We start from the raw sequence: 12,837 nt of genomic DNA on the forward strand, positions 1-12,837 counted from the left end.
ATATTTTTGTTTCTTGATTTTTTTTTTTAATGTGAAATGAAAACTTTTCAAACTTCCATTTTACTTAATTCTTCTTCTTTTTGATTTGAAGACTCGCGCTTATTTCTTGTTAATCATATATTGTCTACAGAATCAGCATCATCCTCAGAACTGATCTCATCACCGAATTCGATGTCTTCATCAAAACCATCTTCGACGAACGTAACTGTGTCGTTGATGCGTACCGATTCGGGGAATTCACCGTATGTTTTCAAATTTCTCGCCTCATCCGGTGTATATTTTAAGATGACATCAGCTTTTGAATCCTGATAATCACGTAGACCGACCAAAATGATGTCGCCCTGATTAATCCATACCTGTAGTAGACCAGAAAAGTACTTGTTTTTGAATTTATTGCCCGTTAAATATTATCAGTTATTATTATAATATTTATAGATAAAAATGTATTTCTAAAAAAGTTCTAGTAAAAATAATGTAATACGTTAAATACATAATTATGTGTCTATATATTATATATGTACATATGTATGTAAATACATAAGCAAACACAAGCAATACTAAATATTGCATACAAAAGTTAGAACGTACGGCAAATAAATAGCACTAGAACTCAACTAGTGCAGTGACCTACCGCAAAACTCAAATATTTGACTATTCGACAGTGTACCATATATGTATGTATGTATATAGTATGAATTTTATCAGTTGACAAACACAATGCTTATATATGTACATACATACATACATACATACATACATATGTATATAAGGGGTTGCACCATAAAAAAGTACAATGACAATAAATTGCCTACTTCTGATATCAAATTTAGGTATGATCAAATATTGTATAATTGCATGCCGAGTTCGTGATATGATATTGTTATTAATGGCTAAAGAATTTCTTTGCCTTTTCGTTTACGCATGACCCATGTTGGAAGTGGGAATAAATTTATAACAAATGTGATACCACTTTTTACTGAAAATTAATAAGCCGCGAAATTTGTGAAATTCTAAGTACTGAAGCGCCGTCACTAACGGAAGGAAAATTTTAATTAACGAGCTTTCCGCCAGCCGGCTAAATCAATATTTATATATAAACAATCGTACGTATTTTCTGAGTTAGTGACTCAACATAAAATTTGTTCTGAGATTATGTTATACGAATTTCACAAGCCAAACAAGAGATATTTCCAGATATCCATGCTACATATGCCTCATATTAGCTTTTGTAATTTCTTATTTTTATTAGCGAACGGTGTTATAGCTTCAGTGCAATCAAAGTTAACGCCTTTTCTTGTTTTTTTTTTATCTGTTATCGGTGTATTTTCCAACTGTAAACGATTTTTAATTTATTGGTTGTGATTCGGAAATTCATTATAAAAATAATTCACCAATTTATACAAAAATTGTAAATTCATATCTAATATTTGGTGGAAGTGTATTATTTATATTAATTAATTGTCGTGATGCAGGAGCTTAAGCCGCAAGGCATACTCAGCATCTCCCAATCGGTATGAGCGGTGGTACATATGTATATGGCATCACTCTTGCGGGTTGTCAAAAGCTGCATACGTGTGGCAATCAAGATCTGCCACCTGCTAATCCAGGGTGTTATGTGGCTCCGGTGCCCATCGGATGGTTTTTAGTTAGGAGGTAAATTTGGCTGTATTCTAACGGTGGCCTTACTGCGTCGAAGGCTCTGGTGCGGCGGACCTTCTCGTTCCCCTAAACCAGCTAAGACCCGACAGCTTAACGCATTGAGCCAAGATAACTGAACTCTTTAAAAAGAACAAAACCAAATCAACAACGACTACCAAAACAAGGTAACAGACACGGGTAACGGCTAAAGACAACGATAATGACAACAAAGTCAGTTCCGCTGCAGGTTAGGGGTGTGTAGGGGAAAACGAGAAGAGCGACCGCTGTTTGAGGAGCATGCCAAGGATGGCGACTGTAGCGAGCACCATCACAACTTCCCCAAAACGTTCGTAAACAGGGTACCTCCAAAACCCAACCGACCTCTTAACACACCAGTTGCAAATTTTTCCTTCAGATTTGTTGAGTAATGTTATTTGAATAAATCGACTTGTGGTTGTTGTTCTTGAGCGAATTATTGCGTTACAACCCTTGACCGAATATAAGATCGGGTTCAATCTGGTTTCATAAAATCAACTAACATCAAACTCTTTCAACGACCATTGAAGAGATTATTTCAAATATGACTTGCAAAATATAAAATTCATACGCGAGTAAACATACGTAAATTAAATTCAATTTTTGAAAAAAATAAACAATACAGCAAAGCAGGTCTTTTTGATTCTTTTCTGATTATTATTTAAAATCAAAATTTATGATATGCGGTTATTTGAATATTTGATCATACATACACGGCAAACTTATCAAGATTTCTGCTTAGACACACCAGCAAAACTACTTAATACTCAAAAACGTGAATGAAATAGCTAGTTAGTGCATAAAGCAAACTCTTATACATAGATAGCTGCATATACAAAAACATTTACAAATAATTTGCTTTTAATAAAAGAGACCATTAAACCAACAATGCTGAGCACAACTGCTGTAAAACCCAATTAACAGTATCTCAACTATTAGCACCTTCTCCATTAGCTAACACACGCGAGTCTGCGACAGTCTGCTGATAAGCAACCAATGTGTATACAGACATACATATGTACAAGAGGTTTCCAGTTATAAAGTGAATGTATTGGGGAAGCACCCAAGGTGGCACAAAGAAAAACTTCTCAAAATTACGCTATATTAGGAGTGGTATGTTGTGGGAGGCCACAACTTACGATGTGGAAACGCAATGATAAATTGTAAGAATTGTAAGTCGCACGCGTTTCAAGAAATGTAGGGTCTTTATATTTGGTACGCTATGTCAATACATTGGAATTTGGTGAGTAAGCGCAAAGATAGGCGCCGTACATTCGCACTCATTCACAAACAGACGGTATATAGCGTATACAGTATGATACAAGTCATTAAACCTACATATATATGCGCAAAACACTAAAATGTATTTGTTAATAAATGAGAAATCAGTGGACAAGCAGTTAGCAGCAGTCTTAATGGAGGCGCGCATTGATAAGATAAAAGGCCAGTCGTATGCGCAAACGCAGACGTCTCAGTTGGCGTAGACCAACTTCAAGCAAGCATCGCTGCCATTGTCCAAATGGCAACATGCTTAACAAAATCGGCCGACCCAAATGCTTACGGTAGCGCCAACGTCGTTAAATTTCCACATGTTCGTACAAGACAACGTTATCTTATCAATATCGCATTGTCTCTGCCGGCTGCAGATGTGACTGGTTACCTATAAAACCTGCAAGCTCGGCGTCCGCGATGACAATACGCTGGCAGACCCGAAACTGAATGAAACTAATTCAAAAGCAGCAAAGCAAACAAGCTATCGGAATATATCTACTGATCGTACGAAACGCAAATTGTCGTCGAGTCGAGAAAATTGTGAAATTGTGCGCATTTAAATTGTAAACTGAAAGTAAAAAAAAATCCGTGAACGCCATTTAAAAACGGAGAATTGTGTGTGGAATTGTATTGAGTTACAACAACAAACCATGTTAGTCTGTTGGAAATGTATTTTTCTAGTATTATGTACAATATTCATACAAACAATGGTGGTTTTGAGTACAAATGCACCGTTGCCGGCTAGAAAAGCCCATCTAGCCGGCATAAGTCCTAGGGCAACATTAGGACTTTTTGATAATCTATGTGGTAAAAAGGACAACAACAAGGCATGGACACAAAAGCTATTGGCGAAACGCGAGGCGGTGCCACATTCGGCGCCCTATATCGTATCAATACAACGCATGACACCAGATGACGGCCTCGTACATTACTGCGCAGGCACTATAATTCACGAGAACTGGATATTAACAGCAGCTCACTGCCTCACTTCAGATGAAACAGTGGAAAACTCCATCATTGTTGCCGGCTGTCATGATCTGCGCGGCACCGAAGAAGGCGACTGTGTGCAGGTGCGCACAATTGATCATTATGTGCGACACGAGCTCTATCTTGGAGGCATTAATCCATATGACATTGCGCTCATCTATACTAAACGACCGTTACAATTTACAGAGCATGTGCAACCGGCACATTTGCCAGAACAGGATGTGCTGCCAGAGGGTAGTGGTACACTTTATGGTTGGGGTAATATTTCTATGACACTGGTGCCCAATTATCCACATCGCTTGCAGGAAGCTGATATGCCCATATTGGACATGGAACTATGTGAACGGATATTAGCCGCCTCTGGTTTGCAACTGCACGAGACTAATTTGTGCACAGGTCCACTAAATGGAGGAGTCAGTATCTGTACAGCTGATTCAGGTGGCCCTCTGATGCAGCCTTGTTGTGATGGTTTCGAGGAAGGTTACACAGTTATTGGCATAGTATCGTGGGGTAAAATGCCTTGTGGCCAGAAGAATTCTCCATCTGTATTTGTGCGTGTTTCAGCGTTTACGCATTGGATTAGTAATATTATCACGACGGTAACACAGTTCGAATAAACATAAGCGAATAATTAAGGAGAGAGAATTTGGAGAATGCTGTGAACTGAATGCCGATAACTGAACGGCCTGAAAACCGAATGCGTTGAGCGCCGCATTGGCGGAAAACAAAATCTCATGAATTTAGAATAGGAACTGTAGTATTTAAGAAAGTAGTAAAATGTATCTGTAATATAGAATAACTATTATAATTATAAATTTATAAAATGAAAAATATGTTTAGCTATTTAGGTAAGGTAAAATGAAAACATTTTGCAAAATATAAACATACTCGAAAAAGTCATATAATAAAAAAGGAATAAAAATATTTATAATATACAAATATATTCAAACAAGCATTTTTAAATTCAAATAGGAGAATGCAAACATTTTAGCCATACAAATTTATTTGTTTATGTATGTTTGTTTGTAACTAAATTTTAAACTATATTAAGAGATTAAGAAAGTTCAATTTCCAAGTGGAAAACAATATAAATTAAACAAATTCTATTTACATTTGGTGCAATATATACAAATAATATATATTACCGAAAAACAACTATATGTAAGAACATTATTTAGCATAAATCAATATTTCGTATAATTGAATTTTTAAATTTAAGATCAAAACCAGCAACTAAGATTGTTTGAAATTTTATGACCCAAAACCATTTAAAATGCCTAACTAAGCTTTCCAATTGTGAAATATGTATCGAAATCATGATTTTACATAAAGATATCTCGAATTGGTGGCGCCAACACCGCCATGTTACTCATTTCATGCTAGTCCCCAATGCTTATCGCGTAATTGAGCAAAGTACAATTAATGGCAGCGCCAGAGTGTGCTTCGATAATGCTTTAGAATACCATAACAAACATTTCAAAGTTAAAACAAGGAAAAACAATATCTTCGGATGATCCGAAGCTATAATCCCTTCACAGAAGCATAAATATTATTTTGATTTTGATCGTTCAATTTATTTGGCAACTACAAGCCATAGTAATTCAATTTAAAAAATTTCTATGGAGATACAATTTGCCATACAAGGACTGGATTTTGATCGATTAGTTTGAATGATATAACGGCGATACCGACAAATGAACGTCCTCTTGGGACATAAGTTTAGTATAACCACCCTAAACAGGAAACTAGTGCCAAAAACTAAAGTAAGCCTTACAGTAGCGCAAAGTTATATACAACATACATATGTTTACTATATGTAGCTATCGATGACTTTCGAATTTTTCTAGAGATAATGAAGAAATAATAAAAAAAAACAGTGAGTGAGCAAAGAATTATTTCTAAATCCAACCATTAAAGTTATTAAAAATTGCAATTTTGTTTTTAAAAATTAAAAAATAAAAAAAAATCAACTAATTTTTTTTAGTCATTAAGGTATGAATAATTTTTGTAATAAATTAAACCGATGAAATGGATAAAACCAAATAATTTATAAAATGTATAACATGGCGTGCAAAGGAGGATTTTAATAGTAAAACCGTTATGCCCACGCCTTTAGTGAAGCGAGCTTCTCATCTTTCACATGAACACAACACGTTGTGTGTTGTAGTTTTTTAGGAAACTATCTGTTGAAGTATCAATGCAGTGTGGGAAATAAAGGGTTTTTCAATGATGCCATGTTGTTGTTGTTGTTGGACCTCCCGATAGATGACGTCGATGACAACACAGATAACCCTTACCATCCTAACGGGGATTGATAACCGTTAAAACAACAACATGCCATATTTCCCCCGCCCTTTTGTCATTTCTCTTCAGTAAGGTTTGCCATATCATCATGGAAAGATATACGATCCAACTAGTCGAAATTATTAAAATTTACTACCGAAATTCGGAGTCAGTGGCCTCAAATTTAAGAACGGGTTATTATTCCTTATTTATTCCTGTGAAAGTACATTCGTACATACTCCATCAGTCACGCTTTCATTCTGAAAAAATTACAGTTTGGTGCGGTTTATGGGCCGGCGGCGTCATTGGGCCCGACTTCTTCCGTAATGATCAAGACCGACACGTTACTGTGAATGGGAATCGCTAACGCTCAATGATAACCGAATATTTTTGTCACGAATTGATAATTGAAATAAATTTATGATTCATGTCTATGATTTGCGTACTTTTTGAGTATTCTAATTTGACTTACGTAAATTGCTTCTTCAAACAAAACTTTAAGATTTCTGCAATTTGTACAACATTGTATATGAAAACAGCTAAATACACATATTCTGACTTGCCAAGTTAACAAGCATGATTTTTTTGGAAGAATATACATTTTAAATTATAAAAACGAAAAAATTCCTTTACATTTGCCTCCACTGCCTTTTCTATTACCCATTTTTATATTTTCTGTAAAAACATTTATTTAAATAGTAGTGATAGATGTGATAACTAAATATATTTAAGTGATTTACTCTCTCTTTCTCTCTTTTTTAGTGGGGGAAAATGTAATAAAATCAATATTATTGTATAGACAGATACGATTTTTGAAAATCTTTGCTTCTTTGATCATGACATGATCCAGAAAGTATATCCACTATCCCAAACACATATCATTCCATCGGCCCTACTAATTTTATGAACACAGTTGTATGTACAAATACATGCGTACCCATAATATAGTTCAACTTTTAAGCCTTTTAGATAAAGGATGAAGTTATTTCAATTGCTTTACAAATGTAAACATTTTTATTAGATAAAATTATTAAATAACCTTAATCAAATTACTAGAGCACTTACGAACATATGGTTTATCGACTGTCTATTTTAAACAAATATGAATTTCATTTGTCAGTTTTATAATATGAAATATTAAATAATTATGTAATTTTTATAAATTAGTAGTCTTAAAATTAAATTGAGGGAATGGTGATTATTATATAGCTTAACGTTTCCCGAATTTTATATGTAAGTATTTAGAAAATCCAGGTTAGTGGTGAAAATTATTTTTGCATGAAATATGTTCTCAAACCAATCAGATTTATGTATAACCAAATTACTTTTTTATCTTTTAGAAATCTCAAAGCTGCAGGTACATACTTCTTGTATTTTTAACTGGTATTATTAAGAAGAGGGTCGAATTTTATTACTTGTCTCAAATTAATGCATAACATCTCAGGAATTTTGTGTCTAAATTTTAAGTCAGTTTAAAGCGTTTTCCTCACAAGTCGGGGAACCTCATAACTTTAAAGCTACGGCACCGCTCCTTTGCAATTTCGAATACTATTTCTATACATATTTTAATTTTTTTCAGTGTTCCAAAACAAAAACGAAATTTCACAAAACCTTCCCAGCGTTGCCTGAGAAAATTATTATCTAACGAATGAACCTTGATTTTTCGATTTCGGATGATACAACATCAAGTAATGCGGGGCATCGTAACGCCGACACACCGAAGAAAAGAAATTTCACTAAGACATGCCTGTTTTTGGACGAACTAACCCTACCCCCCTTACCAGGACGTAACACGATCAACACATTGATTTCAAGTTGCAATACACTCACACTTTTCTACCCCATCCAATTTTTGGGACGCAGTCTCAATCAATTTAAAACAGCTGATCACATAGTTTTGAAAACAAATGAAATGCAATCGTCCAGAACATGAATATTTCTTTATATTCTTGAATTGATATTAAAATATAGTACAAGTACTATATCATTCCATAATATTAATTTTGTGCAAAATTTTCAAGAAGACGATGGCATCTTGAAACTATTATTGATTATAACGGCTGTCAATCCACTATTCCAAACAATTAGGACAAGCAGTTTGTGTGATTAACTTGAAAGCAAGTGCGTGATCGTGTAACTGCGGAGTTAAAATAAAATACAACTGCTTCGCTTGAGAAACAGCTGATTCGAAGTTTCGAATAGTTCCATAGTTCTTAGAATTTAATCTCAAAGTGAAATTGCAACCGCAATAAGTTCATAATAAATTTTGATTTTTTTTGCAAGACGGGTTGAGGTTCGGAAGTATGAACTTATTGCATTTCAATAAATATATTTTCTTTGTTACATTGCAATTTTTAATGAATATGTACGTAAGTACGCATATACAATCAAAATAAATTCAATGTTTATATATGTAAACATGTTAAAATAACAAGAAACACATACACCATCACTTTAAATGAGACTTGCATTCAAAACATTCTCTGAGTGCTAGACGATCAATGTTGTCAGTTATTTCACTAATATCCAATTAAAATTTTTTTTTAAATTTAAGCACATTTTCATTGTTGCACACACATTTAAGATTTGTTCTTGTCTCGTCGTTCCTCCCCAACCCCACACCTTTTTTCTTCTTAACCTACCTTCTTTCTGAGTTTCCCCCGAATGTGACACAAACGTTTCACTCCATCAAAACATGTTGCCTCAAGTCGACCATTGCCCAGCATTTTGGTGACTTGTGCATATTCTTGCTGATCCTCCTTGAAAATCAATTCACGTTTTTCGAATTCATTTTCGTTCTTTCCACGACGACGATTTTTACCTCCTTTTCCCTTATTTTTAGGCATTTTGCTGCTGTTGTTAAGCTTACTTCTCTTTTACTTTTATTGGTTGTAATGCACTTTCAATTTAGGATCTACGGAAAATTTGCAAATTCCTTATATATTTAATGTACCAGATTTACTCATAAAATGTTGAAAATTTACTTACGAAAATGCTTGAAAACGTCGTCACGAACTTTTTCGCTTCGAGTCTTTCGACAGAAAGGAAAGAGCAATTGTGATGTATTTCGATGTTGACAGTCAGCGCACCAGTAACGTAGGTGCAAGTGAAAAGAATAGTGTTTAAAAATGTTGCAGAATGTTATAAATAAAGATGGCTGCGCTATGATATGTGCGAAACAGAGATATATGTATGAGATAATAGATAATTGATTTACAAGGTTGCATTGTGTGCCGTGCATATCAAATATGTGCAATTTGCATAAAATATCAGAAAATCGGTTAAGCAATGAAATTATGTTAGCAATTAAAATGTAGTTAAAAATATAAAGTTAAAAAATTCTTTTTATTTCTTTTATCTCTTTTATTCCTGTGAAGCATTACAAATTTTAAGTGAAATAGGAAGTAAATATATATATGGACCTTACCTTGTTATACTGTGACTAGAGTGCTATAAAGGCATTTGGAATACCGAAATTTGTTTTTGATTTTCGCTTTCTGCATATTTGAATGCAACCCTGTGGAAATGTAGCACAGTTTGTTTTTCGGCTATTAAAAACAAGACATTATTAATTAAAAAGTGCAATATTTTAACGAAAAACAAAGTAATTCTACATTTGTAATTATTTATTTATAAGTTTGTGAAACTTATAATGTTGTAGCATATAAACCACACAATTGTATTGATCGTCGACGTCACCTGATATTATTGGCCACTGCCTACGAAAAGGGAGAAAAACAAACAACAAAAGCCGTGAACTAAACAAAAAAAGGTGGAATACAATTGATGAAAACTTTAAAATTTCTTATCAGTTCGTGGCGTATCTGATAACTGTCTTACCAATTTATAAAGTGAGTTTAAAAATTTGTAATAAAAGAGTGTATCTTTTGACCTGGTTTTGTAAGAGGAGCATTATCGTTGGTTATTCGTTTCAAGAAGAAATCAAATAAAGACAGAAGAAAGTGTGACGTGTCACAAATAATTGCGATACTCAATAACAGTATCTAAACGACCTTTCATTAATTTGTAATCACTATAAAAATGTGTGGCACAAATTCGGCAAGCACAAAAGGCACACGTGCCCTTATTCTCGTTGGTGGCTATGGAACACGACTCCGTCCTTTGACACTTAGCACACCAAAACCACTGGTCGAGTTTGCGAATAAACCCATTTTATTGCATCAGCTCGAAGCTTTAGTTAGTGTCGGATGTAGGCAGGTTGGTATATTACTAACATATAAATTTTCATGTTTGTAGTTTATTTTTTAAACTAGGTTATACTTGCTGTTTCCTACCGCGCTGAGCAAATGGAAAAGGAACTGAAACAGGAGGCAGAAAAATTAGGGGTAAATTTAATATTTTCACATGAAAACGAACCCCTCGGGACGGCGGGACCACTGGCGTTAGCGAAAGACATTCTCAGTTCCAGCAGTGAACCCTTTTATGTGCTAAACTCGGATGTGATTTGTGATTTCCCATTTAAACAATTAGAACAATTCCACAAAAACCATGGCAAAGAGGGCACAATCGTTGTTACAAAAGTCGAAGAGCCGTCCAAATATGGCGTAGTGCTGTACAACGAACAAGGCCGCATTGAAAATTTCATTGAGAAACCGCAAGAATTTGTAAGCAATAAAATTAATGCCGGTATATATATATTTAATCCCTCCGTGCTGGATCGCATAGAAGTTAAGCCAACATCAATAGAAAAGGAAGTTTTTCCCGTTATGGCTGATGAGGGACAACTGTATGCAATGGAATTGCCTGGTTTTTGGATGGATATAGGACAACCTAAAGATTTCCTAACAGGTGAGCAGATCACAATCAAATGACACGTATGCGTTACCGCATTCTGCACTCATTAGTCAGAGAGATAAGGTATTTTAAGTACAAATTTGCTACTAATGTCTGAAAGTATGTTTTTTTCCGCTTTCTGAAGGGAATAAAGCTTATCAATTTCATTCATGACAATATGATATTGAACGATTGTATCGATTGGTTAAAGGCGCTAAAAGGTGTACATTCAAATGATAACGCTATATAGGAAGCTACATATATTATTTTCATTTATCTGCTTTCATCCGAAATATTAAAAAAGTTTAGCACTTTAAAGTGCTTTATGGGAAATCCCAGTAAATAATAATTCAAAAATTAATATATGCGCGTACATACACAGATGAAAGCATTTCGCTTGGGGCATATTAATATTCATCACGTAATAATGTTTGTTTTTATTTTGTAGGCATGTGCCTTTATTTAACATCATTACGGCAAAAGCAATCATGCAAACTTTATACCGGACCCGGAGTAGTGGGAAATGTTTTAGTGGATCCAACGGCAAAAATAGGCGAGGGCTGTCGTATTGGACCAAATGTTACTATCGGCCCAGATGTAGTAATTGAAGATGGCGTTTGTATAAAGCGTTCAACGATTCTCACAGGTGCTATAGTTAAGTCACACTCATGGTTGGATTCCTGCATTGTTGGTTGGCGTTCGGTTGTAGGCCGTTGGGTGCGTTTAGAGGGTATAACCGTCCTCGGTGAAGATGTTATTGTGAAGGATGAAATCTACATAAACGGTGGGCAGGTACTGCCTCATAAAAGTATAGCCGCTAGTGTGCCAGAACCTCAGATAATAATGTAAATGTTTGATAATTCTGTTTTACAGTTTTTACCTGTATTTTAAATAGGTATTAGTGAGAGTTTTCTATGACTTTTTTCTAAAATATGCCACGATTGGTAATTGTCTTTATATGAGCGACATTTTGAATTTGATTTGATTTGTGTGGCATTTCCATTTAGATTTTTTTAATATGTAAGCATACATACAACTATGTATATGAAATTCACGAATGGCTCCAAAAATAGTTTAAAATTAATGAAGAGTAATGTTTGTAATGTGATGCATAGAAATGTGCACACAACTAGTAACTATTTACGTGCTAAATAATGCTAAATGTACGCTCAAGCATGTTTTTTTTAAGATAACTTTTTTTACAAAAATAAACTTTTATTATGGCATATATGAAATAATATTAATCGCAATCAAGTACGCAATATAAAAATAACTTATGGGCCTGAAAAATATAAAATTCTAAATAGTATTTATTTTTTATTGAAAAATAAAAAAAATTAGATTGTAAACATATTAAAAAATGTGTTTTAGTTACTACTGTTATGTATATAACATTTACCGTACATATAGCAGGTACATACAATATTTCCTTCCCCAATGAAATTGGTACTGTCGATCAGTCAGATATTGGTGAATAAATATAATTGTTTGTTTCGCATTCAACGCAACCAGCACTAATTGTTTGTTACTATGCACTGAAAACGAAGTAGGCACCTAAATCTGCATCAGACAGTGTATTTGAGCGTTTGCTGCGTATATTAAAACAATTAAAACGCTGTATTTTTTATCATAGATTTTATTAAGTTCATAATTTATATGTAGTAATTGCAATTGAAATTGTAATTATAGGTAATTGTGGTATTTTGTTTACAATTTCTGTAATATTTATTCATATTTCTTATTGTTGTTGCTAAATACATTATGTATGTATGTAATACGTTACGCTAAGTTTTATTTTATTCTTTGTTAATCTTCAAATTACATGTC

The 12,837-nt window shown here is 34.0% G+C and overlaps 3 protein-coding genes across 4 annotated transcripts; 2 read left to right on the forward strand and 1 right to left on the reverse strand.

Moving 5' to 3' along the window:
* Positions 1–17: 17 nt before the first annotated feature.
* Positions 18–9,314, reverse strand: LOC120768845 (eukaryotic translation initiation factor 1A, Y-chromosomal). Of its 2 annotated transcripts, none has more exons than XM_040095597.1 (3): positions 9,205–9,314; positions 8,859–9,130; positions 18–356 (listed from the first exon to the last, which is right to left on the reverse strand). In XM_040095597.1, exons 2-3 carry the CDS (start codon positions 9,060–9,062, stop codon positions 114–116), a joined length of 447 nt encoding a protein of 148 aa, XP_039951531.1. In that variant the 5' UTR covers positions 9,063–9,130; positions 9,205–9,314; the 3' UTR covers positions 18–113. The 2 variants fall into 2 exon arrangements, with proteins under 2 accessions (XP_039951531.1, XP_039951540.1); XM_040095606.1 differs by having other exon boundaries at positions 8,859–9,151; positions 9,205–9,309.
* Positions 3,393–4,780, forward strand: LOC120768834 (lectizyme). Its single transcript, XM_040095589.1, has one exon. It carries the CDS (start codon positions 3,597–3,599, stop codon positions 4,548–4,550), a length of 954 nt encoding a protein of 317 aa, XP_039951523.1. The 5' UTR covers positions 3,393–3,596; the 3' UTR covers positions 4,551–4,780.
* Positions 9,315–9,662: 348 nt separating the features above from the next.
* LOC120768825 (mannose-1-phosphate guanyltransferase beta) lies at positions 9,663–12,248 on the forward strand. The gene is made up of 3 exons (XM_040095579.1): positions 9,663–10,434; positions 10,491–11,025; positions 11,459–12,248. Exons 1-3 carry the CDS (start codon positions 10,258–10,260, stop codon positions 11,857–11,859), a joined length of 1,113 nt encoding a protein of 370 aa, XP_039951513.1. The 5' UTR covers positions 9,663–10,257; the 3' UTR covers positions 11,860–12,248.
* Positions 12,249–12,837: the final 589 nt, after the last annotated feature.

Source organism: Bactrocera tryoni, chromosome 1 (genome assembly GCF_016617805.1).
Source record: "Bactrocera tryoni isolate S06 chromosome 1, CSIRO_BtryS06_freeze2, whole genome shotgun sequence".
In the NCBI taxonomy this organism is placed as follows: Eukaryota; Metazoa; Arthropoda; class Insecta; order Diptera; family Tephritidae; genus Bactrocera; species Bactrocera tryoni.

Coding starts and splice junctions, on each gene's coding strand:
- LOC120768825 (XM_040095579.1), top strand. CDS start 10,258: ATGTGTGGCACAAATTCGGCAAGCACAAAAGGCACACGTGCCCTTATT. Junction 10,435..10,490: donor TTAGTGTCGGATGTAGGCAG/GTTGGTATATTA, acceptor TTTTTAAACTAG/GTTATACTTGCTGTTTCCTA. Junction 11,026..11,458: donor ACCTAAAGATTTCCTAACAG/GTGAGCAGATCA, acceptor TTTATTTTGTAG/GCATGTGCCTTTATTTAACA.
- LOC120768845 (XM_040095597.1), bottom strand. CDS start 9,062: ATGCCTAAAAATAAGGGAAAAGGAGGTAAAAATCGTCGTCGTGGAAAG. Junction 357..8,858: donor GGGGGAAACTCAGAAAGAAG/GTAGGTTAAGAA, acceptor GGTCTACTACAG/GTATGGATTAATCAGGGCGA.
- LOC120768834 (XM_040095589.1), top strand. CDS start 3,597: ATGTTAGTCTGTTGGAAATGTATTTTTCTAGTATTATGTACAATATTC.